This window comes from Lithobates pipiens, unplaced genomic scaffold (assembly GCF_037356315.1).
Source record: "Lithobates pipiens isolate NorthernLeopardFrog02 unplaced genomic scaffold, aLitPip1_a1.2 Scaffold_35, whole genome shotgun sequence".
In the NCBI taxonomy this organism is placed as follows: domain Eukaryota; kingdom Metazoa; phylum Chordata; class Amphibia; order Anura; family Ranidae; genus Lithobates; species Lithobates pipiens.
In genome coordinates this window covers 26139508-26159694 of record NW_027507811.1, presented here as the reverse complement: position 1 = coordinate 26159694, position 20187 = coordinate 26139508, and the positions used below count along the sequence as shown (strand labels likewise).

Here is a 20187-nt window from a genome sequence, read left to right as displayed (position 1 = left end):
TTTTAAGCCTTTAGAACCACTTCAACCTCTACCTGAAACATGAGACTATTAGAGCTGGTGGGTAGGAAACATCCCAAAAATGTTCAAATAAGAGCTTGTGTCATTCACCGCCGGTCTCTGCTGCCAGGGTGGGCATGCTAAGTTGGCCGCACAATTTACAGTTAGGATATATTTAGTTGAGAACAGATTGTAAGCTGCGTTGCCAACATATCCGATCTCATACGTCCTCCCCCATTTATGAATACACGGGATCTTATGTAAGGCCCACTTGTTTAGATATACACTATATTGTCAAAAGTATTGTGACGCCTGCCTTTACACACACATGAACTATAATGGCATCCCAGTCTTAGTCCGTAGGGTTCAATATTGAGTTGGCCCACCCTTTGCAGCTATAACAGCTTCAACTCTTCTGGGAAGGCCGTCCACAAGGTTTAGGAGTGTGTCTATGGGAATGTTTCACCATTCTTCCAGAAGAGCATTTGTGAAGTCAGGCACTGATGTTGTATGAGAAGGCCTGGCTCGCAGTCTCCGCTCTAATTCATCCCAAAGGTGTTCCATTGGGTTGAGGTCAGGAATCTGTGCAGGCCAGTCAAGTTCCTCCACCCCAAACTCGCTCATCCATGTCTTTATGGACCTTGCTTTGTGCACGGCAGGGACCGGCAGTCGCAGGCACAGCTCTGGATTAGGTGTCCCCTCCGCACCTAGAAACAGTACCTGTGAGCAGTGCTGGGACCAGGGCAAAGATGCCAAAGTACATCCCCCGCCCCCTCCGTTCATGATGTGCAAGCTTAGGGGATCCATTACCGAGCAGTCACTTGTCAAAATAACTGCCACTGTTACTGCCCCTGTCAGCCTTGTAACAGAAGAAAGGCGCCCTCATCCCTACAGTACACCATTGCACCCAGGACCCCTCCTGCCCACCCCTTGTCCCGGCCTCAGATGATACACGGAGATTAAACACATTTTGAAAGTAGTTCTTGTGCTACTTTTTGCAAGTTCAGGTACGACTTGCCTAGACATCTGTGCATGACGTCACAGATGTCTTCCAAGTAGCACCTGAAGAAGTACTACTTTGAAATTGTGCGACTTCAAGTGCAGTAGCATGAATTTCAATGTCATGACTGGGGGCTCATAGTCCAGAATTGATAACGTTTGTCTGAGCTGTCAGAAAAAAAGAGGGTGGAGAACTGAAGTTACACTCTGCAGAGCTCATTGGAGGGAAGGGAAAGGGAAACCCCTCCCACCCCTTTACACAGGAACAGAGCTGAGGCTGTCAATTACAGGCTGTGTGCTGGAGATCCCTCCCCTGTCACGTTTGTATCTCTCGGTGTCATAAAAACTTGCCAGAAGTTATTCATGCTGCTAGCAGAGGAAGAAGGCAGCTGACAGAAATGATACTTACTGCCCCTAACTGAGACAAGTAGACGATATAGAGCAGTGATGGCGAACCATGCACTCTGCAGAGTAGCTGAGCATCATGGGAAATGTAGATCCAAAACATCTGGAGTGCCAAGGTTCACCATCACTGCTATAGAGGGATATGCTTTGTTCATGTTTCATGTCTGAGGTTTACAACCACTTTAATAAAGTGTGCATTTGGGACAGCTTTATTGTCAGCCTGATTTCAGCTGATGTGTAGGGGATCATGAAAATGTATTATTAAAAAAAAGACTCAGAGCACAATTTACATACAAAAGATAGCAGAGGGCTTCACCTATCCAGCCTACGGTGAGGCCCCATCCACGGATGAAGACATGCAGATCCTAATATAATTGGCTGCTCTCTTAAGTGGATCCACCAAGCTGTCCACAATACCCGACACACACACTCGAATCACTTTGCGTCAATTGCAGTGGGGTCAAACCTCATAAGAACATAAAAAAGCCTCCATAGTGCAGTTACTTTAAAATACTCTTTAATAAAAAAGCTATTAAACTCACATGTGTACAGAGAAAGGTGCATCTGTTTCGTCACCAACTGACGTCTTCTGACATAATTACTAGCAGTCCAAAAAACAGGTAAGAGGCGGGGCAGTGACACGGAGTCTGCAGAATGGACAGAACTGGTAATTGGCTTCAACCTCTTTATGCTGGTGTCTAGCACAGTATGGGAGGAGCGGACTGGGAGGTTGTTGCACTTCCTGTATTTGTTCCACCTGTTTTTTGGTTAATTTGGAGGTGTTGTCCTTGAAGTTTACAACTACACTACAAATGTGGAGAACAAAACCATTCTGTGAAATATAATATAATATTATTTTACACCCCTTTTCTGTCTGTTTTTGTCATCTATGAGCTGTGGCTGTCATCTCAGAATAAACAGGAGGCATGGTGAGGGTCATCCAAGGCTTGCCAGGCTCATTGAAGTCAGCAGGCTTCTGCCATCATCTGTCCTAAGCCCCTCCCACAAAAGGGTCCCCCACTTTTCACGTGCATGTGAAATCCCCTTTTAAGTGTTTTTATTAAAACGCTAAAAATAAAAACACTTTGAAAATGAAAGGCACATTGTTTTTATCAGGAATATTTTTTTTCCAATCTGGAAAGCTAAAGCAAAAATTATGATGTTAAAGCGAAGTTCCACCCAAAAGTGGAACCTCCGCTTATCTGCCCCCCCCCCCCTCTCTGGTGCCACATCTGCCATGTTTCGGGGGGAATGGGTACCTGTTTTTGACAGGTACCCTTTCCTACTTCCCAGAGACAGTGGCGCGGCGCCGTCCTCCTGAATTTCGTCCCCCCTCTTCCTTCCTCCATCGTCGGGCAAGAAAGGAAGCACAGTACAGCAGGGAATCGGCTGTCAAGCCAAAAGGCTTTACTACCAGTTTCCCTTACGATGAATGGCAGTGCCAACACCCAACAGCCGATCTGAATATTGGCTTTGGTGCTGACATCGCAGGCTCCCTGGACAGGTAAGAGTCCATATATTTAAAATCAGCAGCTACATTATTTGTAGCTGCTGGCGTTTAATTTTTTATCCCCAGGCGGAACACAGATTTAATGAAATCTGATAGGCCACTATAAAGATGTTGAGAAAGCAAAAAGGAAGCGCCGCACAGCATAAAAACAGCCTGAATGTATAAAGGAATCAAAACGGCTTTGGCCAGGCTCCTCCAAGGCCACATCTCCAATGCATTTTGCTCACCCATAGGGCTTAGTTGTGACTAAGCTCTCTGAGCTGGCCGAAACGCATCAGTGGTGTGGTCTGGAAGGAGCTTGGCTCAAGCAGTTTTGATTCCTGTATACACTCGGGCTGTTTCACTAGTGTGCGGTGCTTCCTTCTTGCTGTCTCTGCATGTGTACACTGAGCCAGGATGGGCTCTTCCCAGCGCCGGCACCCACCTTTAATGTGAGTCACCAAAGCCTTGTTGGGATGGTTGCTTTAAGTAGCATTCATAAGCTTTCCCACAAGCTACTATAAATGGTTTATTGTCCGGGGTCTGGTGAGGCCTACACAAAGCTGAGGCTCATTGAAGTCAGCAGGCTTCTGCCACCATTTGTGCTAGGCCCCGCCCACAAAATGTAAAAACCCCTTTTTAAGTGCTTTCATTAAAACAATAAAATTAAAAACACTCAGAAAATGAAAGGCGCATGGACAGCGCTGGGGATTATAGCATTAGTAACTAATAAGGCTAACAATATCTCTGACATACCTCTTTTAATTAAATAAAAACATGAGCAATATGTAAAATGTGCAAATACACATGCAACTAAATGTGCAAATACACATGCAACCGTGAACTTCAATGATGGCTTTCAAAGGGTGAGCCCACTCAAAGTGGTCACTTCTGGCTTCATGTATTCCTGGGTACTCTCAAAACAAGATCACTACTTCTTAATTTGCATCTCCATTTCCTTTTGTGGGCTCTCAAAAGAAATGTCAACTCTGAGTGAACTGGCCCTTTAGGTCTTCCAAAATAAATTCAAAACCGTCTATTTGTGAATTTTGACATGGGCCGTCAATCCTCCTTTATTGACAAACCGACAGGTGCACTGGGAACACGCGTAGGGTTTTTCCCCAGTGTGTCTCCTCATGTGGACAACCAGGTCAAAGTTCCTGATGAAGCGCTTGCCACACTCGGAGCAGGCGTGGGGCCGGTCGCCAGAGTGGCTGCGCTGGTGGATGGCAAAGACAGAGCTGTTGAGACGGCTGAGGGAACGGGATCTGAAATACTCCATGCTTTATCCTAGTCGCCTACGGGTCCAGTATGAAGGCTCAGTGAAGTTTTTTGATTCTCCTGCGGAGGCAGATTCCTGGTTGCTGTCCCTGAGATAATTGTTTGGGCCCACCTGTCCAGTTGCAACCTCGGCGGCTGCTGGGGTGTTTTTTTTTTTTTCTGGTTTCCCTTCATCAGGTTTGTTACTCATGTTCCAGTTTGAGTACCCCCCGAGACCTCCCCTAGGTATTTAAAGTTGAGAATATTTTGACTTATCCTGTCCGGGGTGGGGGGGGGGGGGAAAGAAGTGGGATATGGTTATACTTCTCCTTCATACTCAAGTTGCGGGGTGCCTTCTGTCCGCACCTCCGGGGGACTCCTGTTGTGTCATATGCTTCTCCATCACACTGGGACACCTACAAAGCCCGGGACTGAGGAGGGACGCACCTTGTGCTGCCCATTTGGGTGAGTTACGGGTCGCCGACAGGCATCGGGGAGCTCTATGGACGCGGACACTGTGTTTATGCAAGTTAAAACTTTTTGCACTCTTTGTTTCTGTGTTTTTTCTTTTTTTGGAACGCTGGTTCGTTTGACCTGTAGTATGGTCATGCCCTTCAGGAATTTTTTTGGACAAGGTTTGGGAAAAAGCTGCGTGTACCTGTTGTTTTGGTTTGCTACACAGCGGCAGGGAGTTTACGGGAATAAGGGGTTAGGTTACTTAGTATGTGCAGCCTTCCATGTCAATTTTTTTGTTATTTCGCAGATCTATTGTATGTCTGAAAATCATAACCACCTGTATTTCCTCCTATCCCTACAAGGGTACCGTTTAATGTTTATTAAGTTGCTGGGTAACAATGGCAGGGTCTATGGTTAATGTGGTATCTTGGAATATCCGAGGCCTGAACGACAAGTTTCGTAGAGCCTTAATGTTCCAATATTTGAAAACGATCACTCCGCATGTGGTGTTTCTGCAGGAGACACATCTGGATGGGAGCAGAGTGCTGGCTTTACGCAGAGCTTGGATTCAGAGGGCGCTGCATGCGACATACTCCACTTATTCTAGGGGTGTGTCTATTCTTATTAGTAAAGCGGTACCCTGCACCATTCATCATGTCATCTCAGACCCGGGAGGCAGGTTTTTGATTGTTGTTGCTGATCTCAGTAATTGCAAGATGGTTTTGGTTAATGTTTACATACCTCCCCCTTTTCAAGTACAGATATTGTATGATCTGTTAGGCAAATTGGCACCATACATACATCTTCCACTTCTTATAGCAGGGGATTTTAATGCCATACTCTCTGCAACGTTGGATTCCTCTAATACGTCTAGGGTGGCATCGGTTGACCTTTCTGCGTGGGCGGCTACGGCCTCCCTCACAGAATTATGGCGGTGGAAGAACCCCTCCACTAGATGCTATTCTCATTTGTCCAAAACGCATAGATCCTCCTCCAGAATCGATTTGGCTTTTGCTAATGCATCCATGTTGCAGTTGGTGGGTGGAGCCAAATATTTGGCAGGGGGCATCTCAGATCACACGCCGCTTTCGGTACACATTCTTCCTCCTTCGGTTTTTAGAGGAGGGGCATGGAGATTGAATCCGGGCTGGTTGGAGGTGGAGGAGGTATCATCCCAGGTTGCCCCACATTATGCTAACTATTGGAATGATAATGCAGGGTCTGCTGCTCCCACAGTGGTGTGGGATGCTTTTAAGGCATGTATGCGAGGCCATTATATTTCAGCCATTAAGCAGGCACGCAGGTCCCATAATAAAAAAGAGCAGGAGCTGCAGGATAGGGAACGGGTTTGTGCACGGGCTCACGCCAACGACCAGTCTGATGTCACGTATGAGGCCTTGTTGGAGGCCAGGCGCACACTCGCACTCCATTTCACTGACTTGACACATACCTCTAGAACAAAATCTGCAGAATCCCTTTTTGAGCGAGGGGATAAAAATGGTAAACTACTGGCAATGTTGGTGGCAGAACAGAGAATACAAACCAATATACCCTGTATTGGGAATGCTGGGGGGGATGTACTCACTAACCCTACTGATATTATGGACACGTTTGTGGAATATTACAAGACACTGTATGCTCCTATTCCGGTCTATGATTCCCAGGAATTGGATGCACTGTTGACATCCCTTGAAATCCCTGTGCTGTCGGTGGAGGATAGGGGGGCGTTGGAGGCTGACATAAACGAAAAAGAAATTGAGGCAGCTATACGGGCTTTCCCCCCTCACAAATCTCCTGGGCCTGATGGTTTCAGTATTGAATGGTATAGGCTGCATATGGAGGACTTAGTTCCTAGGCTTAGGACCCTGTTCTCTTACTGTCTCAAGCACCGATGCCTTCCTGATTCCTTAGCTGAAGCGCAGGTGATTCTTCTTCCGAAGCCTGGCAAGGATGTTTTGTCCTGTTCATCCTATAGACCCATAGCGCTGTTGAACCAGGACTTAAAAATCTTGACAAAGGTTTTGGCTACCAGACTCTCCCAGGTCATTACCACCTTGGTTGACATAGATCAGACGGGTTTCATACCGCAAAAATCTACTGACACAAATCTTCGCAGACTGTTTGCTCATTTGCAGATGGAACACGATAGGATGGGTACTAGGGTGGTGGTGTCTTTGGACATGGCCAAGGCCTTTGATTCTGTGGACTGGCAGTATATGTTGGCAGTTCTACGACACATGGGCTTTGGGGACATCTTCATGACTTGGATCTCCTTACTATACAGTAACCCTCAAGCGGCCATAAAGATAGGCACCTCAGTTTCCTCTCAGTTTCCTGTGGGTAGGGGCACGCGCCAAGGGTGCCCGCTGTCCCCATTTTTATTTGCACTCGCGATAGAGCCCTTGGCCATAGCATTGAGGAGGTCATCTGAAGTAGGGGCGTTGGAGGTAGGGGGCATCCGGGAATGCATTGCACTTTACGCGGACGACATTCTTCTTTTTTTGCGTGATGCAGGGCCGTCATTGGAAGCGGTGTTCGGGGTGCTTGACAAATTTGCCACGTTCTCCGGACTCCGAGTTAATTGGGAGAAGTCCACGGTAATGGCTATTGACTCGGGTGCCAGGGCTCTTGCATCCAGCAGGGTCCCCATAGCTTGGGTGGAGGAGTTTAAGTATTTGGGGATACATATATCACCCCGAGTGGGGGACTTTATGTCTCTCAATCTTCTACCATTATTGGCCAGGGTCAAAGTACAACTAGAGGCATGGAAACATCTGCCGCTGTCTCTGATTGGTAGGGTTAACCTACTTAAAATGAAAATCCTGCCGGTTTTTCTATACCTTTTGCGGAACACTCCGATTTGGATTCCCTGTTCTTTTTTTCGACGGGTTAATAGTCTTTTTAACTCCTTTTTATGGGCCGCTGGACATCCCAGGATAAGTTTGCGTACTTTACAGGAACCCTGGGGACAGGGCGGATTGGCGCTACCTGATCTTTTCAAATATTTTATAGCGGGACAGATGGTGATTGTTAGGCGCTGGTTGACGAAGGACGCTGGGGATTCAGCGACAGTATTGGAGGCAGCCCGTCTAGGTTCTTATGAGAGTTTGTCCTATCTAGTCTATAGGGGCCCACAGACTGTCTCACCCTTGACCGCCTCCATGCGAATGACTGTACGCGCGTGGGATAAGGCACAGGCTTTGATGAAAACAGAGGCAGGGAGCTGGTCACAGGACACCCCTCTCTGGTTTAATCCCAGATTGTCACATTTTGGTGCGATTCCGGATCCAGTAATTTGGGCCAGGGTCGGCATCAAACAATTGAAACATATAGTGGGGGGGACAAGACTGTACACATTTGATCAACTGAGAGAAAAATATACCCTTCCTAATTGGTATTTCTTTCGCTACCTCCAGTTGAGGCACGCCTTCCTTACTCAGTTTGGTTCTGATGCTTTGGAGCTGGGTGTGTCTCCCCTGGAGAGCATGCTGCGAAAGGAGGACCTGATAAAACCCCTCTCTGCAGTTTATAAAGAACTTTTTGTGGAAAGGCCTAAAATGCTTACAAAGTGTAGAGACACATGGAGTGCATTGGTTACGGATTTCGGGGGGGAGGATTGGGATGATATGTGGGATTACCCATTTAAGACGCTAGTATCAGCCAGAGATAGGCTCATTCAATTTAAGCTTTTACACAGGGTGTACTATACCCCGGCAAGGATAGCTGGGATATATGGCACGGATGCGGCGGTGTGCTGGCGCTGCCCGGACAATAATGCTGACTTCGACCATGTGTTCTGGCGGTGCCAGCAGATACAGGTATTCTGGAAGGGGGTGACTCACACTATACAGACGGTGCTTTCGGTGCCGATTCCTGTTACGGTAGCGATCTGTTTACTCGGGCTGGTGGAGGAGTTGGCGCCCAGAAGGGCACAAAGAATTATGATTTCTCTTTCTTTGTTCTATGCCCGTAAGGCTATTCTGTTGTGTTGGAAGAGTCCAGAGCCACCCACGGTGTCATTCTGGAAAAGTATAATTAACAAGTCGCTACCAATGTATAAAGCTACTTACTTGAGCAGGGGATGCCCTAAAAAATTTGAGAAAGTGTGGCAATGTTGGCTAGATGCTAATGGTACTGTGAATTAATCCATTGTGTTGGGGCTGGGTTTTTGATTTCAGGCTTGCTATGTTGGGCGGGGGAGGGATATGAGTATGATATTTTTCTGTATGCGGGTTGGATGGTACTGTTATGGATGTCTTAGACATGTAATATTTGTTATAGTTGGAAATATGGACTGTGATTTAGTATTGGTCGGAAGGCTGCACAGGGGATTAAGGGGGGGGGGGGGGGGGGGTTGGTATACGTGTGTTGTACTGTGTGTGTTGATAAAACTGTTAATAAATAAAAATTTACAAAAAAAAAAAAAAAGACAGAGCTGTTGGCAAAGCATTTACCGCACTGGGAGCAAGAATAAGGCCTTTCGCCCGTGTGGCTCATGCTGTGGACTCTCAGGTCAGAGTTTCTGACGAACGTCTTGCCACACTCAGGGCAGGAGTATGGCCGGCTGCCTGTGTGGATCTTACGGTGCTTGGCCAGCTCCGGATTCCCAGCGAACCTCTTACCACACTCAGGGCAAGCATAAGGCTTGTCCAACGCATGAGTCCTCTGATGCATGCCAAGGCTGGAGCTGCAAGTGAAGCGTTTGCCGCACACAGTACAAGGGTAGGGACGCTCGCCTGTGTGGTTCCTCTGATGAATAACCAGGCTGGCTTTGGTAATGAATGCCTTGCCACACTCAAAACATGAATATGGCTTCTCCCCTAGGTGGGTCTTCTGGTGGATCACTAGATGAGAGTTCTGCATGAAGCTCTTCCCACAAACAGTGCAACAGTAAGGCTTCTCTCCTGTGTGGCTTCTCTCGTGCTTCACCAGACTGGACCGGAAGGTGAATCTTTTCCCACAATCAAGGCATGAGTATGGCTTTTCTCCTGTGTGGATCCGCTGATGCTCCACCAGTTGGGAGCTGCTGGCAAAGGACTTCCCACAGTCGGTGCAGTAATACGGCCGCTGGCCAGTGTGGACTCGCTGGTGCACCACCAAGTTGGCGCTGCTGATGAAAGACTTCCCACACTCAAGGCAGGAAAATGGTTTCTCTCCCGTGTGGACACGCTGGTGCTGGATCAGGTGGGCGTTGCTCGCAAAACATTTCCCACATTGCACGCAAGCAAATGGCTTCAGCCCCGTGTGGACTTTCTGATGCTCCAGCAGGTGCGCCTTGCGAACAAAAGACTTCTCGCAGTCAAGGCAAGGGTAAGGCTTGTCCTCGATGTGAACTTTCTGGTGCTTGGCCAGATGGCCTCTGTGGATGAAGCATTTCCCGCACTCTGTACAAGAGTAGGACTTGCTACTGCTGGTGTGCACCTCCTGGTGCTGGAAAAGGTGGGATTTTCGGGCAAAGGCTTTGCCGCATTCGGGGCAGGAGAAGGGTCGCTCATCCCCATGTGACTTCTGATGCCTAAGGAGGCTGGAGTTGCTACAGAAGCATTTGCCGCACTCTGGGCAAGAGTACGGTTTTGGTCCAGAGTGAGTCCTCTGGTGGATGACCAGGTGGGAGTTGCTGATGAAGCTCCTCCCACACTCAGGGCAAGAAAAGGGTTTATCTCTGTGGAGCTCTTGGCTGGGATAAGTACCAGATTCATCAGCTGAGTGCTGTAGTTCCTCTTTCCGACAGGTAGGTGCATATCCTGTTCGGTCTGGGGGTGCAGTGTCAGAGTTATCTAGATTTTCTTCCTCTGAGGAGGTGGATTCCTCCTTAATTTGAATAGTTAAATACTGCATGTGGTCTTCATCGGAGTGTGGAAGACCTCCTTCACAGTGGCACTCATCCTTAGTACAAGTATAATGTTTGTTACCAACAGGTGAAGGGGCACTGGTGTGTAGGAAAGGTCTCTCTACCTGTGGACGAAGGATCTTAGTTGTATTAATACCTTGAGATTTCTCTTTGTTCTTCAGAGTATTAGACCGTGAGGGGCTTTCTGCAAATGAGACAAGTCCCTTCTTAAAAGAAGTAGTTGCAAAGTGCGTACAATCCGGGGTGGATGTGGCCAAGCGGGGGAGATTTTCTGCTTCGCACAAGCAGGCTTCCTCCTTAATAACGGAATCTGCATTATCTTTCGGTAAATCCGCTGAAAAGAAATCAAGAAGAAGACAATTACTTTTTGTAAGCCTAATTTATGAGTACAACAAACATACAAGTTCACCTAAGGCTTTCTAAACAAAGGGCTAGTTTACTGTTTTTCAGGCTTTAGGGGGGCAAGACTGTGTAAAATCGGGAGTAGATGTCCCAGCATCAGTTGGAGAAAACAATGCCTCATCTTTGGTGTCATTGGTAGGAATTGTGCCCCATCACTGGTGTCATTGGACTCCATTGTTGGTGTCAGCGGAAGGAACTGTGTCCCTGTGTTGGTGTCATTGCTAGGAATTGTGCCCCATCGCTGGTGTCATTGGTAGGAATTGTGCCCCATCATTGGTGTCATTGGGCCCCATTGTAGGAGTCAGTGCAAGTAACTGTGCCTCATCATTGGTAGGAACTGTGCCCCATCATTGGTGTCACTGGGAGGAATTGTGCCCTATCATGGTATCATTGGGCCCCATTGTTGGTGTCATTAGGAGGAACTGTGCCCCAATCGTTGCTGTTATTGGTAGGAATTGTGCCCCTTCGTTGGTGTCAGTGAATTAAATAGTGCCCAAGGGCTGAATAAAAGCAAGCAAAGGGCCACAGTTTGGAGATCACTGATCTAAGGCATTCATTTTATTTTTTCGTTTTTGATGAGTGGGGGAGATTTCCCTTAATTTCCTGTCCTTGAGACACAACAGGAAGCAAGAGGTAATCTCTCCAAAGCTAGAATAAACCCCCTCTTAGACAGTTGTCAAAGGAACAGGTATGTCTATTTGAAGGCTTTGCCTTATCTTCTGTTTTGGTGACAACTGTAAAATGTTGGATTACCCAAGTATAATGTCTTGTCCCCCTCTTCGGTTCTTCTTGCCGGGCCACCGCGCCTTCTTCTAGCTCTTTTACAAGCGGTGGCCCGGTCTTCTGTCTGTCCTTTGTCGGGAAGAAGCCCTTGTCCTCATCAACATGGGGACAAGGTGCTTTGGGGTGGGGGGGATGCGCAGCCCCCCCTTCCCCAAGGCACCCCCCCATGTTGAGGGCATGTGGCCTGGTACGGCTCAGGAGGGGGGAGGGGCGCTCGCTCGTCCCCACCCCCTTTCCTGGCCGGCCGGGTAGCGTGCTCGGATAAGGGTCTGATATGGGCCTAGGGGGGGACCCCCACGCCGATTTTTCAGCATAGGGGTTCCCCTTTAAGTCCATAACAGGTGATGGGGCCAGCGACGCCTCCTTCGCTGGCCCCGGCTACCTGGAGACGCGCTCAAAATGAGCGGACTTTCCTCCTCGTGTGTGGGCGAGTGCGTTCATTTCAAAAGTACGGCGACTAGTCCGGCGGACTTAGTACGCCATATTAGTCCGCTGCAAAAGTTCCGTGTGTGGGCAAGTAACTCGATCGGAAAGCCCGCCAGATAGTCTGCTACGTTTGTGCACGGCATTAGGCTTCTGGATTCAACTGACTCAGCTAAGACAACCACTGAAAAAGGCTCCCCCGAAGGAAGACCCCCCAAAGAGAGGGCGAACCAAGCCAGAAGGCCTATGTCCACCCTCCCACAAGACTTTCAGGGTTGGCCCGAGGACCGACACCCTACTCATCAAACGTGCAGTGACAACATAAAACGTGACACACAACAATCAAAAAAAAAAAAAAGTAAAGTGGGGAAGGGATAGTGAAGAGGGAGAGTGAAAAGGGGGCCATTGTGAATACAATGACCAGGCCCTCCGGCCAGGAATCAAAAATTCCACTGGTCCTAGCCAAAAGGCCCGGCCCTAGAGGCAGGTGTGAAAAAGCGTGTTTACAGTGAAGTGACCAAGGTGCCAAACAGCAGTGTGACAAAGCACAGTGAACGTAAGGCACCCCTGAACTGCCACTTCAGGGGCACATCACCATAGGCTTTTCAACAAAAGCTTCCCCGACCCCCCAGCCCAGACCACAGCAGCCCCCACCCCAGTCAGAAAGGCAGAGGTCTGAGAGATTAGTTCACATCACTCCCATCACTCCAACCTAATTATATTCGGGAAGTACTAACCACTCCCCCCAGCAAAAAAGGAGGAGCGGGCGTTCTCTCCCAAAAAACTGACTGGTAGCTAAAGCTGCCCCAATCCAGGCCAGAAGGCCAGGGTCCCCTCCCCTGGCGCCGACCAGTGGTTCTCCATCCTCATCAGAAGGCTTCCCTTTCGGCTACGAACCGCTCCGGGTCACCTTCACACCAGCAGGTTTTGCATAGCAACTGCTACCCCTGCTCCACCTCGCCGTAGAACAGGGACGGAAGCAAGCGCCACCTCCTGGTAACTGATAAGAACAGATACTACACTTGATCTTAGCCAAAAGGCAGAGAAGCGATACGTTCAACTTACCCAACTTCAAAGCTCCTAATGACTTCTTATAGATGACCTCAGGCGTGGTTGGATGCAACCAAGGTCCCTCTTAAGATGTTCAGTTAAGTCACAGTGTCTTGGGAAGGGCAATATCAAGAAGGTGACAAGAAATACTCTGGGCAAAACAAAGACCCAGCCATGTATGTACACATAAGTTACCCAACTTAAAAGATCATAATAGCCCCTTATAGATGACCTCAGACTTGGTGGGATACAACCAAGATCCCTCTTAAGATGTCCAGTTAGGTCACAGTGTATTGGGAAGGGTAACATCAAGAACAGCCAGGTGACAGTAAATAACCGGACCAAAACATTCTGGCCGGACTCACTACTTATAAAGATGTCACTGAACATTTATTTGAATGATGTTAGGCATGGAACCATCTGTCATAGTCCACTCTTTGGATACAACTTCCCAGCAAACCTTATTTACCGCGCCATTATTGTGACAAATTATGGAAAGGAACATAAACTGTATTCTAAAAAAAAATATCACCTCTTACCTGGAGATGTGAGGGGAAGCTGGTTCTCCATCATGATGTTCTTGTGTCCTAAATGCCCTCACTCCCGGCACCAGCTCAGTGATTGTCTGAGTGACTTCTAGGATCTTCTTCTTACCATTTCTCTCATGTGTCAGCTAAAGGGGTGGATGTACTGTGATGGTCACCAAACTTCACTGAGGGACAACTCTGTATCAAAACACAAATAATTATGTCATGTGACCTCCCAGAATCCTCCTCACCTCTCCGGTCAGGTCTGTGTTTTATTAATAGAGATAAGAGTGATGTCATGTGACCTCCCAGAATCCTCCTCACCTCTCCGGTCAGGTCTGTGTTTTATTAATAGAGATAAGAGTGATGTCATGTGACTTCCCAGAATTCTCCTCACCTCTCCTGTCAGGTCTGTGTTTTATTAATAGAGATAAGAGTGATGTCATGTGACCTCCCAGAATCCTCCTCACCTCTCCGGTCAGGTCTGTGTTTTATTAATAGAGATAAGAGTGATGTCATGTGACCTCCCAGAATCCTCCTCACCTCTCCGGTCAGGTCTGTGTTTTATTAATAGAGATAAGAGTGATGTCACGTGACCTCCCAGAATCCTCCTCACCTCTGCCTGAGGGCGGTTCTCCATCATTCTTTAACCAGTTCCCGACCGGCGCACGCCGATGTACGTCGGCAGAATGGCACGGGCAGGCATATTGGTGTACAGGTATGTTCAATCTTCAATGCCGCCCTGCCATCGCGAGCGCGCCGCCGGCGGCGCACTCGCGTGCCGGTCGGGACCACCGTGAGTCCGGTCGCGGGTCCCGCGGACTCGATCGCCGCGGGCATACCCGCGATCGTCTCACGGGATGGCGGAATGGAGGAAATGCCGTGTAAACAGCATTTCCCCATTCTGCCTAGCAACTAGTGACGCTGATCTCTGCTCCATGTGATTGGAGCAGAGATCAGTGTTCACTAAATGAAAGCCCAGCCCCCCCACAGTTAGTAACACACCCCTAGGAACACTTAACCCCTACACTGCCACCCACTGGTTAACCCCTTCACTGCCAGTGTCATTTACACAGGAATCAGTGCATTTATATAGCAGTGATTGCTGTATAACTGACAATGGTCCCAAAAATGTGTCAAAAATGTCCGATGTATCCGCCGCAATGTCGCAGTCACAATAAAAATCGCTGATCGCCGCCATTACTAAAAAAAAAAAAAAAAAAAAATTATTAATAAAAATGCCATAAAACGATCCCCTATTTTGTAAACGCTATAACTTTTGCGCAAACCAATCAATAATCGCTTACTGCGATTTTTTTTACCAAAAATATGTAGAAGAATACGTATCGGCCTAAACTGAGGGGAAAAAATGTTTTTTTTATATATTTTTGGGTGATATTTATTATGACAAAAAGTAAAAAATAATGCGTTTTTTTCAAAATTGTCGCTCTATTTTTGTTTATAGCGCAAAAAATAAAAACTGCAGAGGTGATCAAATACCACCAAAAGAAAGCTCTATTTGTGGGGGGAAAAGGACGTCAATTTTGTTTGGGAGCCACGTCGCACGACCGCGCAATTGTCAGTTAAAGCGACGCAGTGCCGAATCGCAAAAAGTGGTCTGGTCTTTGACCAGCAAAATGGTCCGGTCTGTAAGTGGTTAAAATGCACATTAATATGGAAAATGTCACCACGGGGGCCACAAATTAGGGCCAATAAGTATAGCACCTTATGGAATTATTTTTCAGGGTGACAATAGAAATAGGCATCACCTGAAACTGCTCCCCACTATTATAATAGGAATAAACTAATGGCACATCATACATGCCAAGATACAGAATAACTGATTTATACTGGCTAATTAATATTCATAACCCCACTCATTAATATTCATAAGTGTGCAGCTAAACACTCACCTTTCTCCCCTTATCTGCCTGAGACCGGAAATGAGTGTGCACCGACTAATCCACCCTGGTTTACCCCATCTTAATCCGTTATATGCCAGGTCAGCTCCGCGTCGTCTGCAGAAGATACTCGCTCCGGAACTGAGTGAGGGCGGAACTGTAGACATCGTGCCAGGGGAGCAGTTATCTTGCTGCACTGTCCGGCTGTTGAAACGCACAGCCGAGAGTTAGCTGGACCGCAAAACCCGGAAGTGGAACTTTGCTCGTTCAAGAGAGGAAAAATCAAGGCTCCCTGAGAAACCGTTCTTTACTGAGGAGGGACGACACGGGGGGAGGGGGTGGAGCTTGGATGGGTCATGTGATCCGAGAGAAGCTTATCTGCTGCTACACTATGAGCCTAAAAGTTTGCAGCAAGTTTTTATGAATGCATAGAAAGGAGAAGCCAACCTGAGTCATGTGATCAGGGGAACCTGGAGGAGTTAATAACTGTCATGTGATCAGGAGTTGACCATGTGGAATAATGCATCTTCATGGGTCTAGTGATCTAAAATTTGTTGGAAGAATGTCACAAGTGTTTGCTCAGCTATCACAAATCTTGACTGCATATTGCATAGTATGTTGATTTCTAATAGCAGTAGCACAATATTTAACTGATTGAGGGAAAAAATGCAGTATGGCCACTAGATGTCGCTGACGATTAGAGGAAATCAACAAATGAAGCAAAATATTGAGAATGTTGGTTAAATGTTTCTGACATTCGTTCAACATAGTTTTTTTTAAATAAATGGACCCGATATGTGTCTCCATTGGTCAGATCCCACCTTTTAAAAGCCAGTGATGGAAACTCTTCACCCTCCAGCAGTGGCGTCGCTAGGGGATGGCTTCTGGGGCTATAGCCCCAAATCTCTAGGGCAGGGATATGCAATTAGCGGACCTCCAGCTGTTGCAGAACTACAAGTCCAATGAGGCATAGCACGACTCTTGATAGCCACAAGCATGACACCCAGAGACAGAGGCATGATGGGACTTTTAGTTTTGCAACAGCTGGAGGTCCACTAATTGCATATCCCTGCTCTAGGGTGACCAGGGCAGGTGCCAGGTCGGTGTCGCCTGCTGTGTCAGCTTTAATTTGAATCACCGGGTGCCGCTCCACATAAAGTCCCACCTCCTGGTGTGGCTCCTTTGACAGACAGCACACATGTCCAATGCCAGGACATGTGCTGCCTATCATAGGTGGGAGACAATCCAGGAGGCGGGCCTTATGTGATGGTGGGCACCCGATTCAAATTAAAGCCGACACAGCGGGAGATGCCAGTCTGTGTGATGATCTGGCCAGCTCTCCTCTTCCTCTCCAATCCCCGATACTGGTGAGGCTGAATTCCTGGGCACAGGTGAGGCTAAAATGTGGGCACAGGTGAGACTGAGATGTGGGCACAGTTGAGGCTGCATTCCTGGGCACAGGTGAGACTGCATTGCTGGGCGCTGGTGAGGCTGCATTACTGGGTTACAGGTGAGGCTGAATTCCTGGGCACAGATGACACTGCATTCCTGGGCACAGGTGAGGCTGCATTCCTGGACACTGGTGAGGCTGCAAAGATGGGCACAGCCGAGTCCTGCATTCTTTATGTAACGCACTCCTGAGTAGTGATGGCCGAACGGTTCGCCCGGCGGTCGTTTCGCGGCGAATTTCCGACTTTCGCCGTCCGCGGGTTCGAACGCCTTTTTCCGTCGTTCGCCCCGGCGGACTTACGTGTTTAATGTATACAAGAACTTTAACCTTTCGTGACACGTTTATCATGTGTTACAGGACAACCAATTGAGACATGACAGCTCATGGACACTTGGACATTCCCCCTAACCTATAAATACACCCGATCCGGTGGCCATTTTACATTCTTTCTTCTGTCACTGTAGGGAAAGGATCCTGTGTGGAGTAGGGACAGAGAAAACGCTAGCTATTTGGTACACAAAAGTTCTTTTCAGGACTGGTATAGGTGTTAGGTCAGCAGCCTGAGTTTCTTTTGTCAGTTTAGATAAAGGGACAGAGCGCTGTATGCTGCTATTTTAGGGACAGCTCAGCCAGATTAGTCTTTCTTCATCATCATCATCATCATCATCATTAGCTGTTACTATCAGGTCCACAAAAGAGCTGTTCCAGCTAATCGTTCCAGCCTACTCTTTTTTGCCAATTTGTATAGGGACAGGCAGGAAGCAGTGTGTCAGGCAGTGAGGATAATTTTAAAGACTTGCTGTTACTATTAGTTCCACAAAGGTTCTTTTCAGGACTGGTATCAGTGGTACGGTAATAGGCTTGTACACGTATAATATTCTTTCTTCCAAATATAGAAAGAATATTATACTTGACTGCTGCCCTTCTGCTGCAGTCTGCTAATCATTCACAACTCACTTGTTCCACAAAGCTCTTTATCAGGACTGGTAACTTGGTCTGTCTAGGGTGCTACGGTACATAGGCTTGGGTGCGGTACAGTCTGCTGTTCTGTAAGGACCGCTATCGGTCCACAATACATAGGGTTGCCGTGCACTACTGCTGACCGCTGCCCTATACTGCAGCAGTCCTTCATTGGTATAGGGACTGACGTACAGTCTGCTAATCACTAACACACAACCTGCTTGGTCCACAAAAGTTCTTATAAGGACTGGTAACTTGGTATAGGGTGCTACGGTACATAGGCCTGAGTGCGTTACAGTCTGCTGTTCTGTAAGGACCGCTATCGGTCCACAATACATAGGGTTGCCGTGCACTACTGCTGACCGCTGCCCTATACTGCAGCAGTCCTTCAGCGGTATAGGGACTGACGCACAGTCTGCTAAACACTAACACACAACCTGCTTGGTCCACAAAAGTTTTTATAAGGACTGGTAACTTGGTATAGGGTGCTACGGTACATAGGCCTGAGTGCAGTACAGTCTGCTGTTCTGTAAGGACCGCTATCGGTCCACAATACATAGGGTTGCCGTGCACTACTGCTGACCGCTGCCCTATACTGCAGCAGTCCTTCATTGGTATAGGGACTGACGTACAGTCTGCTAATCACTAACACACAACCTGCTTGGTCCACAAAAGTTCTTATAAGGACTGGTAACTTGGTATAGGGTGCTACGGTACATAGGCCTGAGTGCGTTACAGTCTGCTGTTCTGTAAGGACCGCTATCGGTCCACAATACATAGGGTTGCCGTGCACTACTGCTGACCGCTGCCCTATACTGCAGCAGTCCTTCATTGGTATAGGGACTGACGTACAGTCTGCTAATCACTAACACACAACCTGCTTGTTCCACAAAAGTTCTTATAAGGACTGGTAACTTGGTATAGGGTGCTACGGTACATAGGCCTGAGTGCGTTACAGTCTGCTGTTCTGTAAGGACCGCTATCGGTCCACAATACATAGGGTTGCCGTGCACTACTGCTGACCGCTGCCCTATACTGCAGCAGTCCTTCATTGGTATAGGGACTGACGTACAGTCTGCTAATCACTAACACACAACCTGCTTGGTCCACAAAAGTTCTTATAAGGACTGGTAACTTGGTATAGGGTGCTACGGTACATAGGCCTGAGTGCGTTACAGTCTGCTGTTCTGTAAGGACCGCTATCGGTCCACAATACATAGGGTTGCCGTGCACTACTGCTGACCGCTGCCCTATACTGCAGCAGTCCTTCAGCGGTATAGGGACTGACGCACAGTCTGCTAAACACTAACACACAACCTGCTTGGTCCACAAAAGTTTTTATAAGGACTGGTAACTTGGTATAGGGTGCTACGGTACATAGGCCTGAGTGCGTTACAGTCTGCTGTTCTGTAAGGACCGCTATCGGTCCACAATACATAGGGTTGCCGTGCACTACTGCTGACCGCTGCCCTATACTGCAGCAGTCCTTCATTGGTATAGGGACTGACGTACAGTCTGCTAATCACTAACACACAACCTGCTTGGTCCACAAAAGTTCTTATAAGGACTGGTAACTTGGTATAGGGTGCTACGGTACATAGGCCTGAGTGCAGTACAGTCTGCTGTTCTGTAAGGACCGCTATCGGTCCACAATACATAGGGTTGCCGTGCACTACTGCTGACCGCTGCCCTATACTGCAGCAGTCCTTCAGCGGTATAGGGACTGACGCACAGTCTGCTAAACACTAACACACAACCTGCTTGGTCCACAAAAGTTTTTATAAGGACTGGTAACTTGGTATAGGGTGCTACGGTACATAGGCCTGAGTGCAGTACAGTCTGCTGTTCTGTAAGGACCGCTATCGGTCCACAATACATAGGGTTGCCGTGCACTACTGCTGACCGCTGCCCTATACTGCAGCAGTCCTTCATTGGTATAGGGACTGACGTACAGTCTGCTAATCACTAACACACAACCTGCTTGTTCCACAAAAGTTCTTATAAGGACTGGTAACTTGGTATAGGGTGCTATGGTACATAGGCTTGAGTGCGGTACAGTCTGCTGTTCTGTAAGGACCGCTATCGGTCCACAATAGATAGGGTTGACGTGCACCACTGCTGACCGCTGCCCTATACTGCAGCAGTCCTTCAGCGGTATAGGGACTGACGCACAGTCTGCTAAACACTAACACACAACCTGCTTGGTCCACAAAAGTTTTTATAAGGACTGGTAA

The 20187-nt window shown here is 47.8% G+C and overlaps 2 protein-coding genes and 1 pseudogene across 2 annotated transcripts in view; 1 reads left to right on the top strand and 2 right to left on the bottom strand.

The window, feature by feature from the left end:
• The window catches only part of LOC143955227 (uncharacterized), a 101546-nt gene that overhangs the window by 8631 nt on the left and 72728 nt on the right, over positions 1 to 20187 (top strand). The window lies entirely within an intron of this gene.
• Positions 1902 to 15836, bottom strand: LOC143956401 (uncharacterized). Its single transcript, XM_077466615.1, has 4 exons — positions 15556 to 15836; positions 13655 to 13840; positions 9048 to 10791; positions 1902 to 4137 (listed from the first exon to the last, which is right to left on the bottom strand). The coding sequence occupies exons 2-4, from the start codon at positions 13686 to 13688 to the stop codon at positions 3927 to 3929; spliced, it is 1989 nt and encodes a 662-aa protein (XP_077322741.1). The 5' UTR covers positions 13689 to 13840; positions 15556 to 15836; the 3' UTR covers positions 1902 to 3926.
• LOC143956419 (U2 spliceosomal RNA) lies at positions 12985 to 13117 on the bottom strand (annotated as a pseudogene).